This window comes from Patagioenas fasciata, chromosome 2 (genome assembly GCF_037038585.1).
Source record: "Patagioenas fasciata isolate bPatFas1 chromosome 2, bPatFas1.hap1, whole genome shotgun sequence".
Lineage (NCBI taxonomy): Eukaryota > Metazoa > Chordata > Aves > Columbiformes > Columbidae > Patagioenas > Patagioenas fasciata.
Window position 1 is genome coordinate 41,726,545 of NC_092521.1, and position 25,526 is coordinate 41,752,070.

A 25,526-nucleotide genomic window follows, 5' to 3' on the forward strand; every position below is an offset into this window, starting at 1 on the left:
AGTGCTTTTGTTTCTCAAGCACAGACAGTTCTTGACACACAGTGGCTTTCACGTGTTTCTTTTTGACCCTCTCTGAATGCTCAAAACCAGAGCAAGTACAGAGGCTGCACAGGTGAGAACTACAAAGAAATCCTGGAGTCCCCTTTGACTGGTTGGGCTTGAACCTTGCAAGACTGCATTTTATAAAGATGTTTTTTTCCTAAACTGACAGCTACTCTGCATTCATAATTTTGTAAAAATTATTATAAAACATTTATTGACAGTAGCAATAAACAGAACAATTTTTTTTTGTCAACAGAAATTAAAGCAGAAAATGGTTTTAAGTCATTTTTGACCAGCCAGCTGTACAAAAGCTTAAGCAAAGCAGCAGTCAAGGAGGCTGGGTTTGGAAGAATCCACAGTGAGTTCAGGAGATGTCATCCCTTATTAGATCACCAAAATAAGCAGTTATTGTCTTCAGTTTGTTATTGAGAAAATTTTGTTCTATTTCAACCTTCCCTCCTGGCCCTGCTAAGGAAGCCACCTGAAAAACAAAGAGTGAAAACCAAATCAATCAATGCACAGGCCAAAAGGCAAAACCCCAAACCTTTTATTCAAATGAAATATGTAAACCACATCTTTGACTCTGTTAAATACTGGTGACAATATTTCTTGTCACCTAATGCCTCTGGTCCTCTTTCAGAGTCTCCATTTACTCACAGAAGTGGTTTGTGGCTTTTTTGTGACTGAAAAATTACCCCAACCCCAAGTAATGGAAAATAGGAGGATCCCAGAACTAGAGATAAGTAGTCATTGTTTTGCACACCATACAAGAAGAGATACTAGGCTCCAGTTTTCAGGGCACTTGGCATTTGAGACACCCAATTGTGGCAAAAGCAACCTGTAAACTGTGACTGGAAAGTTGTCAAAAGCCCAAGTTTTAGGGGAAGAGTAAAACAAAATCCTGAAATTAGGAAGCATAAAGGTTGTGCTAAAGGAGGGGGGCGGTGGAACCCAAAGAAACAAACTAAAACAAACACAAAACCCAACCAAAGAGGCAGAGAAGTTCACAAAAAGCAGTTAACATTTTTTTTGTTGCTGCTATTGCAACCAGAAGAAATGCCGCTGTGTGCAGAGGGGTCTTGGTCGGTGCTGGGGGGGAGGCTGCGGGCAGCTGAGTAGCTGCAGGCAGGGAGAGCCCGTCAGGCAGCGCCAGGCCCAGCTCTTGTGTTTACAACCACTGGAGTGAGAATTTCACTGTTCATGCTCTGTTGACCAAGCCCGGTGAAGATCTTTAATGCTTAATGATTAGAGACAGACAACATTTGCAGCGGACTTTGAATTTTGGACTGGAGTATGCAATGTGGGCAGGGCCTGTTGTGATAGGACAAGGGGTAATGGTTTCAAACTAAAAGAGAAGAGATTCAGGCCAGACATGAGGAACAAATTTTTTCTACAGTGAAGGTGGTGAAACACTGGCCCACATTGCCCAGAGAGGCGGTAGATGCCCCATCCCTGGAGACATTCAAGGCCAGGCTGGACGGGGCTCTGAGCAACCTGATCTAGTTGAAGATGTCCCTGCTCATTGCAGGGGGGTTGAACTAGATGACCTTGGAAGGTCCCTTCTGACTCAAGCCATTCTATGACTCTATGATTCTTGACTCCTCTCCTGTTCCTACTCATGATGACCCTTTTGAGAGATGACAGCCATACAGGCTATCCATTTCTCAGCAGGACAGACAACACCACCAAAATTGAGCATCTGACTGCTTCCCACTGCTGCATGACAGACACCGAGGCCCTGTGCTGCAGTGGGGGCCTCTGCCCCACAGTCATCTCCACTCCTTGCTGCTGCTTTCCCTGCCTGAGCAGGAAAACTATTTCTATAGTTTCATACACAGGGAAATTTCCCAAGCAAAGTGACCAAAGTCTACAAACCTGTAGTAGATTTAAACTGATCTTTAAACCAAGAAGTCTGTGATGTTAGCAGCTGAAACTTAAAAGTTCAGGCTGCATTATTAACGCCTGTGAACTCCTTTGAGACTTGACTCTGTAGTGCAGGTTTAAATATAAACATGCTGAACTTCCTCTATTTTACTCTAAGTAAAAAAACAGCCTACTATCAAAAGGAAACAACAGATTAATCTAAATTATACTTTGAACCTTTATTGACCTGTCCAGAAAATTACCACACTTATCTAAACCGAGCATTTACTTTCTTTTTTCCTCCTGTCTTTTAATTTTTTGTTCCTGCAGACATAAACAAAAGTGTGAGCCGTTTCTTTGTCCTTCAATTTAATGGTAATAGGAAAAAAATCTCCACGTTCTTGTCAAAGAGGAACCTGCCACTTAAGTAAAAAAGCAGAAGCTAGCTGACTTATAAATAGCACAAGAATCTGAAATTGGCAAGTGATCAGGAATGTTAATTTTACAACTTATCTTTTCTTACTTGAAATCCTAAAAACAGTTAACATTGTGGGGAAATCCGTATTTTTTCTAGGAAGAAGTTTGTACTTCTAATTTATTACAAACAAAAGCTGGAATGACCCTTCCAAAAAGCGTTAGGAGCTTTGTACTTTATAGCTAATTTTGTTTAACTATTCCAAAATATTAATTGGTTAACTTAACATATGAATATTGAAGTTATTGTCTCAGGGTTACATACACCCACTTTCGGGGCACAATTTGTGTCACTTACCATATCTGACTATGACTAATGGATATTAAACACAAGTGTTTACTAAACTTTCCTCTTAGAAGACCAAATAAGCAAAATGCTTCATTGGTAACACAGGTTAAATGTCTCTTCTCCACTGAGGGGTGTCATCTGCTGAAGGACACCCGAGAAGTTACATATGCTGTGTTGTGTCTCCAAGTGTTAAATCCACGATAATTAATTCCAAACAACTGCTAAAGGTATTTCATAAAACCAAAGGTGACAAAAATCTAAATAAGCACATGGGTGTAAGGTCTGCAGGGATGGACCTGGCACTGCACACTCCTCAACCTCTCCCCAGTATTCAGAGAAGAGAAATGCAAATCCTCTGCAGCAATGCTTATTTGTAGATTGCTGGATTTAATCACATCGGAGTTGCCAAGCTTTCCCTGGAAAGGCTCATTCAGCCTTGACGGTGTAACGAGGGAAAGCTGCCACACACCAAGCTGCAGAGGGGTGCCAGCTTGGCTGAGGGACACCCTCTAAAAATAACAGCAGATTGAGGAATGATGTTTTGAGAAAAGCAAAGGTGCTCACCTATTTTTGGAAATACCGACACATATCTCCTGCTTTTGCAGTGAGCTACAACGGTTTCTTAATTTCTTAAAAAAAATGGACAAGTCCAAAATTTGCTTATTTTGTGTTTTCCTGGGCAAACATAACAATTCTCCTCATCCTGGATGTTCTTTAGCCCAAACCCCTGTACTTGGGGGGGCAGATATTGCCTCGTTTGCTGTGCTGGGTAATTCTGCACTTGCCACATGCCTGTCTGGGATGAGGCAAAGGATGCAGCTTGAGGTAATGCCTCCCTGCATCCCTCTCACCTGGATGCTTCACCCTTCAGTTCAGCAACGGCTGATGGAAATAGCCCAGAGCTATGGTCACAGAGCATTAAAAATGCAGCCAGCAGGTTTGGTCTAAAGTTTGAAACAGGGGAAATCAGAAAATAAGTATGAAAAGGGAAATGAACATGGCAGATTATTTCAGGTGCATGAGGTGCTTAAGGTGCAAACTTGCTTTATATTGTTCAGACATTTTTGAGCTCAAAGGCTTTCCTACTGGCCTTGGAGATTTTTTTTTTTAATCACAATGAAATTCCTTTAGTAAAGTAACTTCCTATCTGTTCAAGCCACCAACTAATGTTACTGTGGATTAAAAAGCTCATCATTTTTTTCTTCTACCCCAAGAAATTTTTCTAGGGTATGAGAAATACAAGCTTTTTGGCTTAATAGGCAGTCACACAAGGACACTGTGATTCATTTCATTTTATGGAACACTAGTAAAAAGAGGAACCCCCTCTGCACACAACCAACCTAAAGGCGACACGGAAAAAAAAGATCCCAACCCACTTGAAAAAAAGGCAATGGTATTCTTTACACTGAATGTAATAAAACAAAATTATCTCAGGCAGCTTTTTTCAAAATGTACAGGTCTACAGCGAATTATGCTACAGTGGTGCTGCCACCCTTTGACAGCCTAGACTGTTTTTTTCAAGATCAAGGTTGGGAAACTACCATTCAGTATTCACATACTATGAGCTTTAGGAAGACTGAAGTCTAGAAGCGCCACTCTGGCTTGGTGTAAGCTGAGGGAATCTCATTTTATCTTTCATCATCCAGGACAGAGAACATAAGCAAGTTTAAAGTGGGCTGCTTAAAAGCTGCTGTTATTAACATGATAGTTACAGATAAAGTGTATGAAATTATATTGACATAAAAATGATCAGCCTGCAAAAACACATCAGCCCACAATCTTTTACCTGTCAACTCCCGTAATACCCAAGCATCTTAAAAATACAATCCAATTAACCCAAGATCATCTCCTGACCTCACACCCGCTGCTTTGCTCACTGTTATATTTACTCCTAACTAAATGAGACATTGTGAAGTCACATTTGACTAGGTCTCAAGTTATCACAAAATCATAGAATACCAGGTTGAAAGGGACCACAAGGATCATCTGGTCCAACTTCATCACCCTCAACTAAAATTGCAGCTAAATGAAAGGAGACAGTGGCAGCTTTACTAGCCAGCCTCCCATCAAATTTCTTAATTTGCAGAGGTGGTTGTATATTATTTTGTTAAGCTGATCTCTCTGGTAAGATTTTCTGTTCTGGGAATGACATCAGTTAGAATTAAAATAAACAAAGTAACAACAAAAATAATAAAATTAGTTTTCTCCATCTTTACACTTTCATCATTGACCAGTCCTTTTTAACAACTGGAGTTTCAAAACCAGACACACAGCAAACACCTTCCTGTCCAGGCACTTGTAGACAGAAAAAAGGTTTCAGTGTCTTACTCTAGACTCCCTCAAAACAGATGATGATATGGGAACAAAGGGAATGGAAAAAAAGCACCTGCATGATGTGTATTCTTTGTGTGACTATTAGGATCAAGAGTACTTTGCTTAATTCTGGGCTCAGGGAATCAATTCAACCACCAGACAAGGAAGAGAATTCGTATCTTGTGGCAGCAACGCGAGCGCAAGTCAGGTTGGTAATATTGACATTTAGGACAACAAAGTCTCCAGAAGAAATTAAATTATTTCACTAGATTTGGCCTAGCTATCATACACAACAAAAGAATACCAAACACCTCCCTCCCAAGCCCCACCAAACCTCAAAGCCATGAATCTACTCAATTTATAGTTTTGCACAAGCCATCAAATCTGTAAATGCTAAAAATGCACCCAAAGTTTTCAATACAGATACAGGAAGAGGTACCAGCCAAGAAGTGAAGGATGCTGGGGAAGGTTGAGCATTCCCTGACTGCAGGGTCCCTACTTCCAGCAGAGTCAATCAACAGCAGAGCAAGGGGAAGAAATTTATTTTCATCCAAGCTTTGCCAAGGCATGCATATTATTAAAGGAAAAAAAAAAGTGAATATCAGCTTAAATTAGTACCTCATTTCTTCTCATAGAAGGCAAGATCAGTTTTCAACTACTGAAGTATTTATCAAATGTTTTCACTTCATTTTCCTGAGGCATAATTTTGTAAATAAGCAAGCCTATTTGAAAGCGTTTTCTAATTCTTTCCTACTGTAAGTAGGTTTTGTTTTGCTTTTCAAAAACACCCCTGAGAGCCAAACACAAATTTAGCCCCCCAAAACTGAAGCAGTATTAATATACTTCTGGTTGGTAGCTTCCACAACTCCCCCTCATTTTTCTTTTATTTTCAGGATTGTGAAAAAACCTTGAAGAAAGAAAAGACTCAGGTGTAATGATGCTGCAAAGGGATGGGTATTGACAAAGGTGTCACACAGGACCTACATTAATAAAACAATATATTTTTAATGTAGGTGCATACACATTATATATAATTCCTGATTATTCCTTAATTAGAAAGAATATTTTGGAAGATTGATTCGACCTAAAAATGGAGCTGTAAGCATTACAAATTTTGTAACAAGTACATGCTTGTAAAGAAGGAGATTGATGCAATTAAGGGAAATGTTTCACATTTCTTGTAAAAGCATCAACCATATTCCACTGGTTCGCTGCTCCCTCTCGAGGCAGAAGTACAGAAGTTCGTTTCCCCTTTTATACCCAAACTCAGTGACTTTTTAAGGGAATTCAAGGAACCCCATCTCTCTCTACAAGAGTAACTCTACAGAGAAAATGCTGTGCCTGCAGACATAATAAGCACTGTTTTTGCAATAAAATCATGTGGAACAAGGTTGGTAGTCTTGTCTGCCAGTAAGGCAATGAACACCGAGTCCTCTAACACAGCCAGGTCAAGGTCAGCTACCACTTGCCTTCACACCAGCAGCAGGATCCCTATTCTATCTTAGCTATCTAGCTCTAAAAAGCAGCACATATTTGCCGCTACATTTGCAGCGCTTTAACTCAAGGTTAATCAGTACTTTTATTGTACGGTTCCTTCTAACTGCTGAGCATTTATTTCCATTTGTGCTCGAGATCCACTGTCAGAACCAAACTTACACTGATACATTGGCTCACAGTCAGTATAATCATCTTCATGGAGGTCTGCACTGGCAATTAAGTCAGCTTCTGAATCAATTTCAATTGACAAACCACATCTTGGTTGTAGATTCAAGTCAGACAACAAGGGACAAGAAAGTTTTAACAACTGCCACCTCACATGTTAAGCATGTTAGACCACCTATTCTAGGAGCTAAGCCACTTCTGAAAGCCTTACATATGTGTATAAGCATGTACGCAGAGGTAATTTTTGAGGAGTCAGAAAAGGCAAATCTTAAATTCCTGAGCAATGTTATGACAAATCAAACTTAAGTTTTTAAGTTCCCATTAAAATCTAAGGCTTTAGATAACATGTTCAGCAAGTTTTTAGCTTCAAGATATTAATCTCCTGCAAAAAGTGCTTGAGGTTTACTTCCTCAAGCTTTTATAGACCCCTGGAGTTTATGGACTACATTCACAAGCCAAGCTACATCATTCCACCCCAACAGAGGTGTCCACAGGCCCTTGCCAAGGCACCTGTTGCATGAGAAGCCACCCTATCTGGTCCACGAGAAAAGTAGCATGGATAAGAACTGTGGGCAAAACCATGTTCAAATGGAGAACACAACTCTCTACACTGACCACTAACAAACTCCAATGATAAATATTTTTTTTTTTTTGTTACCTCCTAGAGATTCACGGTCCTGGAAGTGTAGAGGCAGTGAATTCAGAAATTTAAATATAGAGAGAAATGAAAGCAGTCAAACTAGTCTCCTATGGACCAGAGTATCCATTAAAGTCACATTTGGGACAGCTGCATCATGGTCACGGTCATGCCTCTGTCCACACAGGGTTAAGACCACATTTCCCTAAACAGTGGGCTAGATTCACATTCTCTTGGTCCACTCCCAGATCACCAACCTTTAGTTCTTCCTTTTCTTGTACTGTCACAATCTCTAGAAAAAGGCATAAGTGACTTCTCTTCCCTGGATGACTGAACTGACCCAGGCCTCCAGCCACATGCTTTTAACAAGCTGTGACCACAAAATCATGTTTTTGAGCAACAGCAGTTACTCTTCAGCCATTTGTGTAAAAGCAAACCCATGGATGTACATCAAGGAACACCTGGAGAACATCAACAACATTCAGAGCCAACTGGACCAAGATGTACAGATGGCAAGACAACAAACCTAACCATGTAGAGGTGCCCAGTTCTTCAGTAGGAATCCATAGGTGTAGGCCTGTGGATAGTACTCTTTGATGCTTTGGTAGAAACATAAGTGAAATGTGGATGCCTTTGCCTATTTATAAATCCAGCAAAAAGTGCTCATGAGCAGAGCAGAAACCTGGTAAGGTCATTCTTCATCATGGTAATGAAACATTTGATAAAACTCAGTGGTTAGAAGTTGAAACTAGAGAAACTCTGCTTAAAATTAAGGTCCCTGTTCAAAGATTCATAAATCACTTTGACATTTCACCAGCCTGAAATGCAAAACGCAACTGAATCATCACCTGCCGTACAAATGGTGCTGCGCATAGCACAGGGTCACAGTGTGCTGTTACTAAGGCCACATAAATTCCAGCCTGTTCCTCAAGTCAGCTGTTTGTCACAAACAGTTCCACAAACCAGATGTGGCTGGAGACTTTGCCTGCTCTAAGTCAGCCACAGCTTTGGGAAAAGTTGAGAATAATCCTGGGAAGTTCTGTGGCATGGCGCAAGTGAGAAGAATCTCTCAGCGCTTCTTTCTTTGCAAAAAGATCTACAAGACGTAATTAACATAGAAAATATACAGACAAAACTAAACCAGACACTCAGGGGAATTATAACAGTCATCTAATTACTTAAAAAAAAAAAAAAAATTGTAACAAAAATCTCTAATACAAAAAACCCCATACTGGTGAAACAAACCGTGTCTCTACCAAGCCAGCGATGCATCTAATCACCGCAACACATGCAGCCCCTACAGAACCACACATTTTTGTGGACAACATCAATACCACCTCTGGTGGCATGACTTTTGTTTCTGATCTACTTGTCAGAGATAGCAGTGATTGCAGGCTGCACAGTGCAACTTCTTCATAAACTTCAGCAACTTTTCAGATAGTAAGAGTTGGTTAAAATATTATTTTTTTTCTTTTATAATGATGTATCTGTCTGGCTTTCAAGAAAACTACTGCCTTTGGGCCTTCTATAAGAACCTCCAATCTGTTGCTTTATGAAGGAACAGTATCAAAATAATGGAAATAATCTACTACTCCCATTTCTAAATATACGTACTGCAAACACAGAAAAAACAACATAAGGTTCAAACTTAAAAAAACCCTGCACATTCCGTTGAACAGACTAAAGTCTTAAGCTTGTGCTTATAATACCTATGTTTCAGGTGAGCTGAGCTTTTTGTAATTACCAAGCCCTTATCCAGTAACACACCTGGTCAATGTCAGCGTTCCGAGGTAGAAAATACACAATATTGTTGGTGATCTTCTTGGAGAGCCTGAAAATTTCAAATGTAGAAGCCAGTAAAGGAAGAAACAAGAATGGGGAGGGAGAAGTTGCTTTATATTAATTCATTCTGCAAGCATGTCCTAAATTCAATTATTACGCAACTAAATTCTAGTTATTCTTCTGGGTGTGTGAGTTACACACTGTTCTGAAATGCAGAAATTAGTATTGTCTTAACACAGAAACCCTTTATTTCACCATTACTGCCTCAGAAACTAGGAAAAAAAATATTTTTTTCTTTTTAGAAAACACAACTGAAATGCGGAAAAGTATCTGAGAAATTTGAATGTAGTTTTTAGCTAGTATATTGGTTTGATAATTGTTTTCTGGTCTATTTTGCAGAATATCTCTCAGCCGCACAAAGCAACATACCTTTGCTCTTACAAATATGACTGCATTTTAGATAAAAAGGTAACAACTGAGATTATTTTGGGAAAATAAAAGCACACTTCATATTTGATTAAATTATTATGCTAATACCTTCACAGCTCTGTGAATACTTGTACCACTGTTAATAAGCTAGTATTGAATTTTATACATTAATTAAAAGGGTTAATATTTTCCCTGCATTCTTTTGTGATTTCCCAAGTCGCAGGCAGGTGCTATGACTGACAAAAGTTTGAGTAAGATACTTTAAATAAGATACACCTTTCATAAATCAATTAAAATATTCAATTAATGACAAAGTCATTATTGTCTTTATATATACACCACATGTCTATTTGATTACCTCATTTTTTTTTAAATAATAATTTAGAAAATGCTTTAAAAATTCCTTAAACTCCTTAGAAAGGAGTTTTTAAAAAACTCTCCTTTATAAGAGTTAAAACTGCTGAACAAGTGCTTTAAGTTAAGAAGGTACTAAAATTCTTTAAAGGATTTTTTCTTTTTAAGAATAATTATGACATGATATTTGAGAAGTCATGGCTGAGAGAGTTAGGGTTGTTCAGCCTGGAGACAAGAAGGCTCTGGGGAAACCTTACTGTGGCCTTTCAGTATTTAATAGGGGCCTATAAGAGATGGGAACAGACTTTTTAGCAGGGCCTGTTGCGATAGGACAGGGGACAATGGTTTCAGACTAAAAGAGGGAAGACTCAGGTTAGAGATGAGAAACAAATTATTTACCATGAGGGTGGTGAAACACCAGCCCAGGTTGCCCAGAGAGATGGTAGATGCCCCATTTCTGAAGACATTCAAGGCCAAACGGGACAGGGCTCTGAGCAACCTGATCTAGTTGAAGATGGCCCTGCTCATTGCAGGGGGGGTTGGACTAGATGACCTTTGAAAGTCCCTTCCAACCCATACTATTCTATTATTCTATGAATTTTTAGAAAATAAATAAAAACATTTAATTTTAGGTGGTCAAATTCATTCAGCTGAGGTTGGGGGAGGCAGACTAAACAAATGCAGTATGTCTGGGACTTCAGCTGCTATTCAGATTGTCCCCAGTCAGCCAACCAGGCATGCAATGTCCACATCAAGAGGGAGGAGGAGAAAGTGAGAAGACCACTTGTAAACGACTGAAAATCACAACCACGACAACACATAATTTTGAAAGGATATCCGTCTGGGCAAATCATCGTTTGGATATCAAAGATTTCGGCAGTTGCATAGTCAGGTCCCCCCCAGGGGGGGCTGAGGAACACAACATCTGCTTGCAGGTCAGCCGCCAGTACCATGAAGTCTCCGCACACAAATTCAATCCGATCTGCCACGCCGTACACCTCTGCGTTGTTGCGTGCAAGGTTGAGCTTCTCAGGATCAATATCAATAGCGATCACTGCAAATGAAAGCAAGAAAGAAAAAACACATGGGTTAACATGAACTGCAAATGCTGCCTGACCACCAAAAGGATGTTTCAGAAGGAAGTTGTTCTTCTGCAGCCACCAGATAAACTCACATCTATATTCTACTTTTGTGTGGTAGCTGACGACTTTGGTTTTGTCGGTCACAGTAGACATGAAGCTACAGTTCCTCAAAGTGGAAGGACTTGCCCTTGCATGGCAGGAGTAGAGGTTCCACCAAGAGCAGAACCGCCACATTTACAAACCAGCAAGAGAAGCCACATGGCCAAGATTGTGAAGGCTCAGCTGCTGCTGAAAAGCTGGGAAGCCTGAGCTTTCAGGAGTCATACATCTGCTATCACAACGATCCTCCATCTCAGCTCAGGCAGTGGACAGGTAAGGCTGTCTGCCTATGAGAGAGGGAAGTCCTCCTTGCTTTGGTCTTGGCAGGAGCTGGACAGCTTAAACAGGGTCAATTAGAAACCTATTCTTCTCCTTTGTTGAAGATAAGCATTTTCCTTTTGGCTGATCACACTACCAAAAACTGAACTGAAAAACATACCCAAGGTGTGACACAAAGGCAGTACATAATCACAGAAATAAAAATTTAGCCAGGAAATACAAAAAGCTATGTGAAATCTAGAAAATATTTATAGAATGGATCATAGCCCACCAAATTTAATGCAGTACAAGCTACCATTTCTCTTGCTCAGAAATTGCTCAGAAGCATTAGATGAGCTGGTATTTTACCAAAGTGTTTGATAAGTAGAGGAGTATCAAGCAGTCAATGTTTTTACAGAAAGCTCACTCATGATTCACTGCAGTTTAATTATCTGGTAACAAGAACTTACACTAATACTAAGTTACTATCACTTTTCTGTATTTGGTTCTGCTGCACATGCAGGTGATCATTCAAGTGTTTTAAATACTATTCACACATAATCTGGTTTGGAGTACATAGACTTCACACAATCATTAGGAAAAGCAGCAGCTTTGTGGTGTTTCTTCAAGTTGGCACTGCAAACAGGACTCAACTTTTAGCAAGTCTTCAGACAGACTAGCTACTATGCCACATAAAAATAACTGACTAGTACAACACAAATCCTTGACTTAAAATAGAAAAGCAGTTTAACAGGTCCTTTTTAAAGATAGCTCATATTGTGAGCCTGGTGAAGCAAAAAAATGTTCTGTTTCTTCAGAAGCACTGGAGAAAAAAAACAAATCAGTGAATTAAGTTCACACCCAAATTTTTAGTGAAAAATATTGAAGAAACAAAATAATGCGTGACATGCACCACCTGCGTACCTTTTTTTGAGGTCAATGCAAACTGAATAGCATTTCCTCCAACACCGCAGAACGCATCCACTATGATATCGCAGTTGAATGACTGACTGACACGGATGGCAATATGCTCAGCTATTTTCTCAGGAGTGACGGAAAACCAACCCTCTGCAAAGGAAAGGGAAGAAGTGTGTTTTCGCCTTTTATTTCAAGGTTACCTAACTAAAAAAGCAACAACTGAGGCCCTCACACAACTGAAGGTTTAGTATTAATCCCAACAACTTTGGCTCAACACATTCAGCCAGTAAATAAAGGCTTTGAAGATTATAAAGTCTGGTCAGTCTAGCGATTTGCTAAGCAAAGTCTCATGGAAGCAAACAGATATGTCTGAATCTCAGTAAATGCTTTGTTCAACTTGGTGCTGAGGATTCTGGCTTATCAAGGACAAGTCCACTGAGACAGCTACAAAAAACTTCATAACATAACGATTACACTCTGTAACAAATAAACAAATAACAAGCATATTGTCTCTTATCTGATGTTATTTTCTTTACAGCAATGTCTGGTGCACCAAATAACCTACAAGTTTATGTGGGAGAGTATCAGAAGTGAAAGGCTTACAAAACAAATAAATTCAAAATACAAAAAAGCAGTAATCCTAATTCCTCCTTTACCTATAAATTTATGATTCAGGAGTGGTTTCCATGTAAACATGAAAAAAAGTAACTTTGAAAGTGACTGCTGAAAGTCAGAACAAAGCTAGATCCATCAGTATTTCACAGGATTATTTTACAAAATACAGAAATGGAAACACATCAAGATTCTGAAAGAGTCCTGACCAGGCATAATTTGGTTACAGTATGATCTTCAGCAAGTATCAGGACTAATGCAAACAGGGGTGTCCCACACTAGAAGCTCTACCAAACTCCAAGACTTCTGCTCATTTGCCTGCTGGGAGATGGAATTTATGCAGAGGTGAATACACACATTCAAGAATGCTCCTGTTATCAGAAAATCAGCAATAAATCGCAAAAAGGGCCACAGGTTTGGATATATCTTATAGCATGTTGCACTAAACGCACCTCTGTCTAGTTTAATTCCCTCATCAAACCGAGAGAAGAGCCGGTAGCGCTGCGCCCAGTACTTGACCAGCTCCGGATCAGCAGCAATCTCAGCAGGTATAGCTCTCAGTGCAATTTTATTCCTTCTTCTCCTTTTTTTCTCCTTCTTCTTTGCAGTAATTTTTTCATCTATGGCTGGAAGACACTGAAAAAGTTAACCATTACTGTTCTTGTAGGCTAGGAATGTAATCAGCAGAGTTAACATTTAAAATGCTTAAGTTTAACAATTACCATTTGTCAGATAATGAAGATTACTGGTTTAAGTTTAAAAAGAGCATCCTATACATAAAAGGAATGGTGTTATCTGTCAAGTATCTGTCACAGTCCTAAAAATCGTAGGACTTCACCCATTATTTAAGAATCTTAACAGGTTAGCCATAATTTTCAACTGATGGCAATAAACTCTACATAGTGAGTGAACAAGTGGATCAGAGACTAATTTAATATCCACATATGAATAAGGAATAAAAATCAATCTAGGGAAAAAGTTTTATAGTAGAAATTTAACCTAATTTACTGTGGGAAGGATTAAACTATATGCAGAAATCTGAATAACCCTCTGGTCTCCTCTGTTTACAGTGTTATAGAAAGGTTCATGCTATAGATACTTTAATTCCTAGAAAGTAATTTCAACAACACATGTTCCCCAAAGCTCAGCAACATGCATCTGAGAATGCAAAACCTGGTAGTCCATGCACATACGTGATGTTAATCACTCTCATCCTTACAGGGAAACAAGGGCGTGAATTGGAGACCTGTTAGATCACTTCTAGGATCAACAATGACTATTCATCTATGAAGACAAGACCTGGAATTCTGGCAATCCAGCAATAAGCTACTTCCACCAGCACAACTCTCAGTTGGCATCATTATCCCCTGGACCTGACGAGTCTCTTTGCATAAACTGAATAAATAAAATAAACACCACACGACGCTGTGATTTGGGAAGGTGGTATTAATTACACTTCCTGTTCACTTCCAGCTTGTAGGAAACGGATGGATGTACCTTGGTTGACATCCTCCGTCTCTGCCTGGAGATAATCAGGAATATCCAGGGAGACCAGCTGCCGCCCACAGCCGTGCTCCGGCCTCCCTGTGCCCTGGCCACCGGAGCCGCTCGCTGCCGCGTTCCCCTCAACGTCACTCCCTCCAGGTTCTGTGACAGCCTCACTGGAAAACGGTGGTTTTTGGTTTTCAGCCTTCAGTGTTGCGGTCTGTGTGTCAGTAACGCCCTCCTCACCCTCCGAATCACTGCTTGAGGATGATGCCCCCACTTTAGCTGGAGGGGAGACTGGCTGGGATGGGGCTTCCTCCTCAGGTTTCTTAACCTGCTTTAGGAACTCTTCCACCTGCAATTGTCAAACATCACAGATGATGAGATGCCAAAAGCACAGTTTAAAAGCGCCTGCCATGCATGCACTCTCTACCAAGTGTATTTTGAAAAAAAAAGTAAAACATCCGGAGTCAAAATATTCAGGAGGGTATGCAAGTCCTTAACTCTGCTCTTTTCTTACAACACTGGAAAACAAGTTGTCTTTGGGAAAGAGATATCAGCTACTTGCAAAAGAGAAACTCCACAAAATTGACTGATAAATACAGTATATCATTCTCAAGTAATTTCTGAAATACAAATAGTCAGACTTGCCACAGCACAGGTGACCAAGACTACTACTTTTAAATTAACTACCTTTTCTGTGATCTGCATTCGGAGAAGCTGCACTCTGCCTGCCAGGTTTGGATGAACAGGTAAAACTACCTTCACCCATTAGTTGTGCATCTCCAAGATGTACCAAACTGTGCATGTGCTGAAGAGTTCTGCTGCACAGTAGAAAACTTGACATTACATCCTAACCAACGTGCAGACACCAAATCCAAACTCCTCACAGGCACACGCAGATGCTCACTTTTACCTGACAGTTGTTCTGAGTGGTACTAGGACTGGGGCAGCCCCTTACCACAAAGTCTGGGGAAACGTATAACTTTTTGTTTATTTCACATGATAAAAGTTGCCTCGAAGCATACTGGCCACGGGCACAAGATGGCCATGGTCAAGTCTTTGATGAAAAATTATAGCAATGGGACTGGAGTTCAATACAATACGAGCTATCAGCATCAGAAAACAGTGTTGTGCACTTGGGTGTTAGGGAATGGAAAGCATCCCAGGAGACAGCAAAGTAACATTGAAAATCCAAGGTAACAGATTTTAAAGAGACTCAGAAAAATCTACAGTGAGCAACTTTTTCTACTCACCAGTAATTTCAGAGTTTAAAAAAAAAAAAAGCATAAAGCTATAGGTGAAAATAAATGCAGGTAGAGGTGCAAACAAAAACATTGATACGCATTACTAAGAACATGGAGTAACATGAAATACACTAACCTATACAAACAGTTTTCTCTCACTGCTGAAATGCCAGCACTAACAAATGCCCTCATATGCATTTTAAAACCAAAGATACTTTTAGTATCTACAAGAAACTCTACACACCCCTAAAGGAATGATGCACCCAGATGTTAGGAACGACATTCACATAACTTTGCCATTAAGCTCACATTCCTCTTGATACTATATCATATTATATATATAAAGAGATGGTCAGGAGTCCGCCAATACTTTTCCATATGCACCTTAACCTAACTAACCCTTCACCTAAGCAGGGTATAAAAGAAAAAAAAAGAAAAGAAATAAAGAGCAGTAGCCAGACACTTACAAAATGCCACCCACTTGGGACAATTATTATTTTTTTTGTTTTTATAATTCAACGAAGACAAATGAGCAGATAAATCTATGAATTACAGCAACGCTAGCAAACCTACCTTCTTCAAAGTTTTAGATTTTTTGCAAGACGTTTCAGGTTCCTCTGTAAAGAAGATGTGTGTGTTTTTGCTCTTCCTTGGTTTACGCATATCCAAGAATCTGGACTTGAGTTTTGCTTTTTTCTCCAAGTACTGTACACTTCGGTGGGTAAAATCTGGAATTCCACCATATCTGAAATTTAAAAACAACAACAAAAAATTACTTAGTTGGTTAATTTCCAATCTAGAAAGTTTAACATGAATGTTGATGTCTATTTAGACTAAATAATTTCTTTATAAAACATTTGCTCTGCTCTTAAAATACATGCCACTGGATATAGTTGCAAAGCAATGCACTTTCATGACAACTTTTTTCTTTATTTGAAAATGTTTACCCAAATCGGTTTTACATGTTTTTTTCTAACAGTTTTATAACTTTAAGTGGAAACTATTTCCCAGACCAGACTGAAGAAATCAAAAAATGTCTTCATCAGTAGATTAAAACATCTTTTTGGTTTTGGTGGCTGCACAGAATCTACAAAACAGCTACAAAACACACTCCTCTTTGAAACATATACATATATATATGTATGTATGTATGTATGTATGTATGTACTAAACAACTTGCATCTTGCAGAGTGTTACAGCTAAGCCACAGTCTGCCTCTGCCCTATGATGTTACTTCTACAGCACTGACCATTGTATCTTGATGTTATACCACCAAAAATTAAATTTCACTGGTTAACACCCTGGCAACACTTTATTAGTATAGCAGCATTTTATTAGTATAAAGCAACCTCATTCCAATGTGAAACAGATATAAATTACGATCTAAGCTCACAGGACTCCAAACTGAGAAGACCATCTCTAATTTAAGTAGCTGACCAGGCATTTAACATTTACACTTGCAGTGCTTACGAGTTACACTTCTGCTTCAAAGCACTGTTCTTGATCATTCATCTGCACTTTGCATCTCTCTCCGTAGCCAAAGGATGACAATTTTATTAAGAGCAGAGACTAATGCTGGGAATCATCTTCAAAAATTTAACAAGATGGGAATGGAGATGAATGATCTATTTGAATAACAAAAAGAGTTGAATTGATACGAAAAAAACCGAGTTCCTCATAAGCAATTACTTTTGTCCAGCGCCATGCTTGAAACCCAGCACAGAACAGGTTTCCTCAGGATCTTCCACTGGGTTCTCATCCACATCCAGTTCATGGCTAGGAAAAAATGCAGATGACAATGTTACGTAGTGTAAAAAAACACCCTTATTTTACAGATATACCACTGAGAAATTCACATATTGAAAACATCTAAATGTGGGCTTCAGTAATTTCTTCCACACACTGCTGAAACCAAGTAAGGCAGATAACACCAGTCTATTCATATATATGAACACATACTTCGTTTTTTTTACCCCCAATTCTAGGGACATATGTCCTTCTGTTGGGGTTATTATATTCCAACTATTTCAAATGACCTCTTCAAATATTTAATATCAAGCTCCACATGGAACTGAGAAAGACAGTGTTTGTTCACCCCATTTCCAAATTACCTTCAACATATATAATGTCATTGATATTATTATCTATTATTAATGCTATGGCAACAGCAAAATTATTAGGACAAAACCAAAGCTACAGCACTATGTGATAATAATTCCATCCACCCCTACCCCTTTAAGTTTGTATATTTATTAAAGAGCCATTCCACCATCTTTGAGGCTATAAAGTTTTGAGAAGAAAGATCATGACAAGACAGAGATTAGCTATCTTATGCTTGCCACAGCACAGAGCATTTTACTGGCAGCAAACAATTCAGTTAAAAAATACAAATTATTTACTACCATTCTTGTATCGTCTACACTAATTAGACCTAAATAAGCAAGCTGTCCTACCCAATTTAACATCCCATATACTTCAGTGGCACAAGAATAGTACTGTCACCTTGCGCAGTCATCGAGGCTGTACATGTTTTCATAAATCAATGGAAGAGAAGAAGTGTCTACCATTTGTTGCCAGGTAAAGATATGCAGTGATGGAAAACTCTGGTTTTGTACTGAAGTTTTAATTCACAATCTCAATTAAACAAATAGTTAATATAAACCAGGAGGATTCTGGACCTGGGCTTCTCGAGAAAAAAGCTTGTATAAATTTAATTACTTGCCTTCTCTTGACTTTGGCACATCTGTATTCAGGAGGCTCTTCATCCTCATCCTCATCTTGGCCATGAAGCAGCAATTGTTCTTTGTCATTTGAATTTGAGCTACATGACCCCTGCGAACCTAAAAAACATACATGAGATTCTGTTTTCCTTCAGCGTAAATTAATTCCTTATCTTCCTGTCCCCAAAGTATGCCTGCAGCTACAGTTAGGTTGTCGTACATATCTGAATCTGACAAACAAGGTACGAGTGCCAAACACACATCTTCACCTGTCCTTATTTGAGGGACAACACAGCAATACAAGCTTCCAGCATTAATTACACTATAGTGGTAATAATCTTAAGCTGGACCAACTTCAAATCATCTCAGCTCATGAAGAAAAATAAAATGCCTACAAGATACAAATTCAAAACAGTTTCTTCCTTGTTCGTAAATTTGGTTTCCATTTCATTAGCTATGCAAAGACATTCAGCCTGGAGAAGAGAAGGCTCTGGTGAGACCTTATAGCAGCCATCCAATACCTAACGGGGAGGCTACAAGAAAGCTGGAGAGGGACTTTTTACAAGGGCACGTAGCAAGAGGACAAGGGGTAATGGCTTTAAACTGAAAGAGGGTCGATTTAGATTAGATACAAGGAAGAAATTCTTCACTATGAGGGTGGTGAGGCACTGGAACAGGGTTGTCCAGAGAAATTGTGGATACCCCAACCATAGAACTACAGGACTATTATTTTTTCTCAAAAAGTTGTTCTTAAAATTTGTCAGATTGACAAGAACATCAACCTGAGTTTTCATTCATTTTAGACTATCAATGAAAAAGGACACATTTGTCAATGACACAGCTGCAATACCAATATTAAAATAAATAAATAAATGCACACTAACAACGCTCTCTCGCCACTTCCCGTAGTACATCTGAAGATTTTTGAAGTACATATTCTGTTAAAATCACTTCTGGCTGATGAACCCATTCAATATACAGTTTAGAGAGGAGAGAGATCCTCCAGAGAAGCAGAGAAAAGAAAAAGGAATCAAGTATGTAATCATTCTACAAAATACTTGATCAACTTTTTTAAAAATGGCATAATGTATATAATATATATATCTTATATATAACCACTTAGAGAAATTCTATTTGAATCAATTTTAGCTGATTTTGTATTACCTGACCGGTTACCACTCTTATTCTCACAGGATGCACTCCTTTTCCTGGTTCCTCCATCATGGGGCTCCTTCTGGCTTTCACTGTCAGATGAACTGTGCTCTTGAGGACCTTGCTGGGCTACTGTTAGCACTGCACTGCTCTGCTCCACTTCCTCCAAATTCAGATTTAAACTACAAACCCCAGAGATTATTTCACTGTGGGGCTCAGCATGTGAAGGGAGTGTTCCCTCACTTCTGGTATTAGAGGGAGACAGCTCCAAGCTCAGCTCTTCACTTGGGCTAACCAAGTTCCTTTTTCCCAAAAGATCACTCTCCTGGGTAACCCCATTAGCTTCCACATTGTCACCATGTGAGCTCTCTATAGTCCACCCTTGACTCGTCCAGTACTGAAACTGTTCCCAGTAATACCAGTACAGTTCACTGTAATGCTGCTCCCACTCTTCCTTGGTGTCTGGACTATTCCAAGGCTCAGAGGCTGTTGTGGTCTCACATGATGAGACCTCTTGATGCTTCTCCAGCCAACTTTGCCAAAGAAGGCCCTCTCCGTACTCGCTCCAGTACTTCTCCCATTTTTCTTTAAGTTCACTGGGTAAAGCCTCATTTGCAAGACTTTCTGAACTTTCACAGTTTCCTTCACTTACAACCTGAGGTTTGATGCTCTTCTCACATTGCTCTGTAGCTGGGGCCAGCTCACTAGAAATGGACAGGGTATCACCACCACAAGCTTGATTCTGGCATTCCTGCTCCATTTTATCCTTATATTTTTGCTGTAATTCCTTTTTGTTCTTCTTTTTCTTTTTCATAATCTTCATGTTGCCTCTCTTTCTGTAATTTTCTGTTGCCTAAAATATAATGGAAAAACATACTTAGAAGTCCACAACATGTATGCAGTCTTTTGTTGCCCTCTCTTCAGGAACATTTCTGTTTTTGTTGCAACCCTCCCTCTCATGGCAATCCCGCTGTTAGCTTTCTCCCCACAAAAGGTTGTATGGTTTACGGGTCTGGTAGGGCCCTGCGGCATAACCTTGGCTGACATTTCTGAGGAAGTTGTGAGAAAGAGCTGCCAGAAAGTCTATAGAAGGACACTCACAGTAAAAGGCAGAATTACAGACAGAGTTTGGGCTGCTGAGAGGGAAGTCATCAATAGTTCAAGGATTTGAAAGGAAAGACATCAACACGAAACACTACAAAATCCTAAAAGGAGGTTGGTCAGGAACTGAGGGGTCACTGGGTTGAGCTTAACAGTAAAACAGTATCTCAGTAACATCAGGGACCTGTTGTAGGGGCTGTGGAGGCTGAGCCCTACTGCTGCTTGGTGTCTGGCTAGCCAAACGCTGTTCAGGTGTCTTATTAGCATAATGAACATATAATGCTCAGCCTAAAAGGATGTTAAATCCTTGCTATCTTTGGGTGCTTTAAACAAAAACAAAAAACAAAAAACAAAACAAAAAAAGCATTGCTTTGTAATTGTAACCTCTGTAAATCCTGCAGCTGAATCACTGTATGTCTGAAGACACTTCCCATCCCATACTGACCTTCAAGCTGGCTAAGAGAAACACAAGGAAACAGCTTCCTCTCCAAAGAGGTGGCCCTTTCAGAGCACCCAAGCCTCACTCCTGCCCTTTGGACCAGACTGGCTCTATCAGCTAAATTTGCTTTTTATATTACTATCTAAAATGAAATGCTTAAGGCAGACAGTGTGAACACAGGTGCTCAGATAGGAGTGTACTAGTTGTTCTGATGCAGAGCATTAAGGTTACCATGGCTGTTTGAAACTCCCTCTCTCTAGTAACAAGATAATATAGATATGGAAGCATAAATCACAGCCTGACCCTGTTTAGTCAAATTGACAGACGGATTTTACAAACTACACAGACCATGGTTCTGTATGTTGTTACAAGCATGTGAGGTGGGCAGCTTAAAGCCAGCTCAGATACATTTCCATGAACTGCAGTCTGAAAAATAACTGAGGAGAAGACATATCCCTATATCTGGAAACACAAAATAAAAAGAACAAATAAAGCAAATAAAGATTTACCACAAAGTCCCTGTGGGCTGACTGCCCACCAAACTGGAGAGGCAACCCCATACTCTTCATGAGCTCGGCCTCCGAGTCTAGTTCAACTTCTTCCAGGTCAAGAGCATGACTAGTATCCACCTTTAATGTCACATTGGGACAACGGTTCTCCTCCTCAGATGCTTGCTCCTCCCCTATTAACAAATTATATTAAGTGAATATAATCTGGTTCTGATACCTCAATGCAACAGCATAGCCTACAAAAATTAGCACAACTGACTCTTAAGCTTCCTTTCCCATTTAAAATTTCCATCAAAATAATCTTTTTATTTTTCCACGTAACTATCAGTAGGAATGAAAATCTGACTTCAACAGCCAAAACACTGCACTGGGTCTGGCTGAGTTGGAGTTAACTTTCCTCATATCAGCCCGTACTCACTGTGTTTTGAATTTGTGACTAAACCAGCGTGGATAATACACCAATGTTTTGGCTATTGCTGAGCAGTGCTTGCATAGCATCATAATTTTCTGTTTTCCCCACTCTGCCATCCCCAGCGAGTAGGCTGGGGTTGGGCAAGAGATCGGGAGGGGACACAGCTGAGACTGCTGACCTCAACTGGCTGAAGAGATAGTAAATACTGTATAATGTGATGCTCAGTAATATAAACTGGGGTAGGAGGTGTGGGTGCTCAGGGTCAACCCACCACAACCATTCACCTGTAATAAAGCCCAGTAAAAAACAAAAAACAGCAGTATTCGGAAAAGAAAATTCTTCACAGGAGTTCTTTTGGTATGTATCAGAGCAAGCTTAAAATACAAGAAACTGCTGGTTTTGTTACAAATCTTTCAAAAGCACACTAACAAAGATAATATGATTTTATAAAAATGTAATGTGTGATCAAGAGAACATAATTATCTCAGAAATAACTGATCAACTATCTAAACACTGCTTGCACATCTATCAAATTTTTAAGCAACACATGTAAATAAAATTACGAATATCACTGAGAAAGGAGGAACTGTATATTGAAGAAACTTATGAAATACAAAAGCTCTTGACACGGTTCACAGAATCATAGCTGATAAAACTGAATGTAGTTTTATCAACACAGTTGATAAAACTGAAAAACATAAGATTTTTTTTTCAGTCCGTATATATCTATAAATTATCCCACAGCATAAGACTCTTCTGTTTTTAACTGATTCCTCTCACCACTTTTCAGTCATATGTGCATAAAAAACATGGTTTCCATTCTCCTTCTTCACTCCATTCACACTGTCCCCATCTAATCTGTGCTATTCATTGTCAGCTTCTATGGGCACTCCTTTCTGTCCAGACTCCTCCCTTTCAAATCAAGCTATTCTACGATGCTGGAGCCAGCAAGACGGCAATGGAAAAATCAGACACCAAAGGAACTATGTTCAGATAGGAATGTGTGGGGAATTCAGGAGGATGGAGCAAGGTGTTGAATTTGCCAGAGCATGTACCATAATTATTCCTAAAATACAAGCAAGGAGGGAGAGACTTAACTTCTCTGGTCCCCCTCATATACATACAAATAATAATTTCCCCCATCAGGGCTATTATTTCTTCTCTACCTTTGGCCCAGCAGATTAATCAGCAACAGCCAATGTCTTGTCTGGGGCAGAGGCAGCAGGACAGTATTTCTCCCAGACAAACACCTAGGATTTGCAGTCTGTTAGGGAAGATGCTGCCTTAGATGATTAAATTACTTGGTATACTGCTTCTTACAGAACTTGTTTAGAAGAATTTCTGGAATCCATATCTGTGTATCTGCTATGAGAAACCTAGGGAAAAGGAACTTCTTTAACAGAGACCTTCTGTTATATAATTAATTTTGAGTTAGGGAAGTTGAAATTATGATTTCAGAATAGGTCAGATACTTGCAGCTAATCTGCTCTGTGCACCTGGTGGAGATTATGTGAGTTGGTAAGTCTGTGCAAACAAGCATCACACCTGGTTTGACACAAACTTCCACATCAAGATTATAGTAACTTGAAAGTTATGCAAGTGCTAAGTTATTACTCATGTTCATCCCTATAACAAAAACACTGAAAAACAAGCCAGGCATAAGAACAAAACTATGAATTAGCAGTTGTACTGTCCTGCTGTACCTCAAATAACCACACCTAACTCACTTTAACTGCACATCAAATTACACAGTACATTTTATCATCTTACCTGTACTGTCATTGTCATCTTTGACATAAAATCCTTTTAATCCCAGTTTATATAATTTTCGATCTCTGTGAAAATGAAGAGAGATATTGACACAGAAGGTCATCATTAAAATGATTTTGTTTGTTTGTTTGTTTTTTTTTTACACTAAGAGCAATCATTGAGGTGAAAAACCTCCCTGGGAACATGGTAGAGACTTAATTGCTGGAGGTTTCAGGGGACGATTGGGGAGGGTGATCGACAACCTTATCTAGGCTCCCCTTCCCATGAAATGCTGGCCCAGATGACCTTTCGAGGTCACTTCCTCATCTGGGCTGCTTTGTGATTCTAAACACACAAAGTGAAGAAAAACATGAACAAGGCAACACTTGAAAGCCTGATGTGAAAAGCTCACATGAGAGATGTTCAGAAAAATGTTGCTGCTACACAGTACAACTGGGAATTAAATTTTTGGTCCACAAAACGTTCTGCTCAAGTGGGAGGAATTTAGTGTCTTTGGTCCAAAACTGCAAATATTTCAGCCACCACCCAGCACTGATGACACCTCATCTCTCTAAGTGTCTCAGCTAAAAACCGAGTGTGTTTAACATCCAAAACTTCGCTAGCGGCCACGACCTCTTCTCCCAAATCACGCCTCTGCCACCGACAGCCCGCGGGCAGCATCCCTTCTCCTCCCCTCCTCACTGAGAAGCCCGCTCCCCCACCCCGAGGAGGCTCCAGGTGCCTCTGCGCCCGTTTGGGGAAGGGAGAAGGCGACGGGGGGAGCCCGCCGAAGCCCCGGTCGCGGAGGGCGAGCGCGCTGCGGGCCAAGCCCTGCACGGCCGCTGCTCCGCCTGGGGACAAGGCAGCGCGGCCCGCGGTCCCCGGGAGGGATCGGGCTCCGACCGGCGGCACCGCTGCTGCTCGTCGGCCGTGCCCGCTCCGGGAAGGGTCCTCCGCGGGCACCGGTGGTTGGGTGGGCTCCCGCCCGCCCCTTCTGCGCCCCCCCCCCCCCCCCCTTTTAGTTGTTATCGTTTGGTAAACAAAACCTACAGGCAACCTTTTGTGCACCTCCCCCTGCCTGCAGCCGCCACGGCCGGAGCAGTACAACCCCTCCCTGCACCCCCCCCCCGGTGGAAACCACCCCCGGCCACGGGGGACGCGGACACGCGGGGCCCGGCGCCGGCGGCAAGGCCGCTACTCACTCGACAAAGGCGCGGGAGCAGAGGCAGAGGATGCCGCGGGCCGCCCCCGCTCGCAGCAGCAGCTCCGCCACCAGCCGGCCCCGCGGGTCCTGCACCATCCTTGCAAATACACTCACGCCGCGGCTCAGAGCCGCCACTGAGGCCGCTGCCTTCCGCCGGAACTGCCGTGAGGGGGCGGCCCGAGCCGAGCCCAGCCCAGCCCAACCAAGCTACCTGCGGGGGGCGCCCGCAATAACGGTGGCGCGGTCTCCGCCGAAGGAGGAGGCGCTGCAGCCGAATTGGGGGTTTCCGTTTTAGGGTGCTACCCTGCTTTGCCTGTTGGTGCCTGTGTAAGGGCAGTCCTGGCTGTGTGACTCCTTGTCCTGTCAGTGACCCCCTACGAGGGGCATTTGCGTGGTCAGAGTGGGGAGAAAGGAGGGGAGGAGAGGAGAGGACGTTGCACCAAAAATCTGCAGCAAGAGACAGTGCAGCAAAAAACCTGGCAAAACCGGGAGTGGGAAACAGGACCAGAAAGCCTGAGCAAAGCGTCTTGGAGTAGTGATTGGAGTGAAAGTAACAGGAGAGCTTAAAATGAGAGAATGGGGACAGGGTGAAAAGGGGGAGTAAAAAGTGAAGCCTGATGAGCACAGGGGCCTGGGAGAATGCAGAGCAAGGCACCAAGGTTGGAGTGAGGCCCTGGAGGCAGAGGTGGGGTGG

General features: G+C 40.8%; 1 protein-coding gene across 1 annotated transcript; it reads right to left on the bottom strand.

The window, feature by feature from the left end:
- Positions 1–228: 228 nt before the first annotated feature.
- On the bottom strand, positions 229–25,004 carry TGS1 (trimethylguanosine synthase 1). The gene is made up of 13 exons (XM_071804101.1): positions 24,831–25,004; positions 23,650–23,714; positions 21,468–21,640; positions 19,431–20,271; positions 18,269–18,386; positions 17,236–17,322; positions 16,120–16,291; positions 14,312–14,654; positions 13,267–13,440; positions 12,209–12,352; positions 10,681–10,899; positions 9,048–9,124; positions 229–523 (listed from the first exon to the last, which is right to left on the bottom strand). Exons 1-13 carry the CDS (start codon positions 24,926–24,928, stop codon positions 407–409), a joined length of 2,628 nt encoding a protein of 875 aa, XP_071660202.1. The 5' UTR covers positions 24,929–25,004; the 3' UTR covers positions 229–406.
- Between the last annotated feature and the right edge of the window lie 522 nt (positions 25,005–25,526).

Excerpts from the sequence above, each read along its gene's own strand:
- TGS1 (XM_071804101.1), bottom strand. The coding sequence starts at position 24,928 with ATGGTGCAGGACCCGCGGGGCCGGCTGGTGGCGGAGCTGCTGCTGCGA. Across the intron at positions 18,387-19,430 it reads TAAGAGTGGTAACCGGTCAG|GTTCGCAGGGGTCATGTAGC; the intron begins GTAATACAAAAT and ends TATGTTTTTTAG. Across the intron at positions 16,292-17,235 it reads AAGCATGGCGCTGGACAAAA|ATATGGTGGAATTCCAGATT; the intron begins GTAATTGCTTAT and ends TTTAAATTTCAG.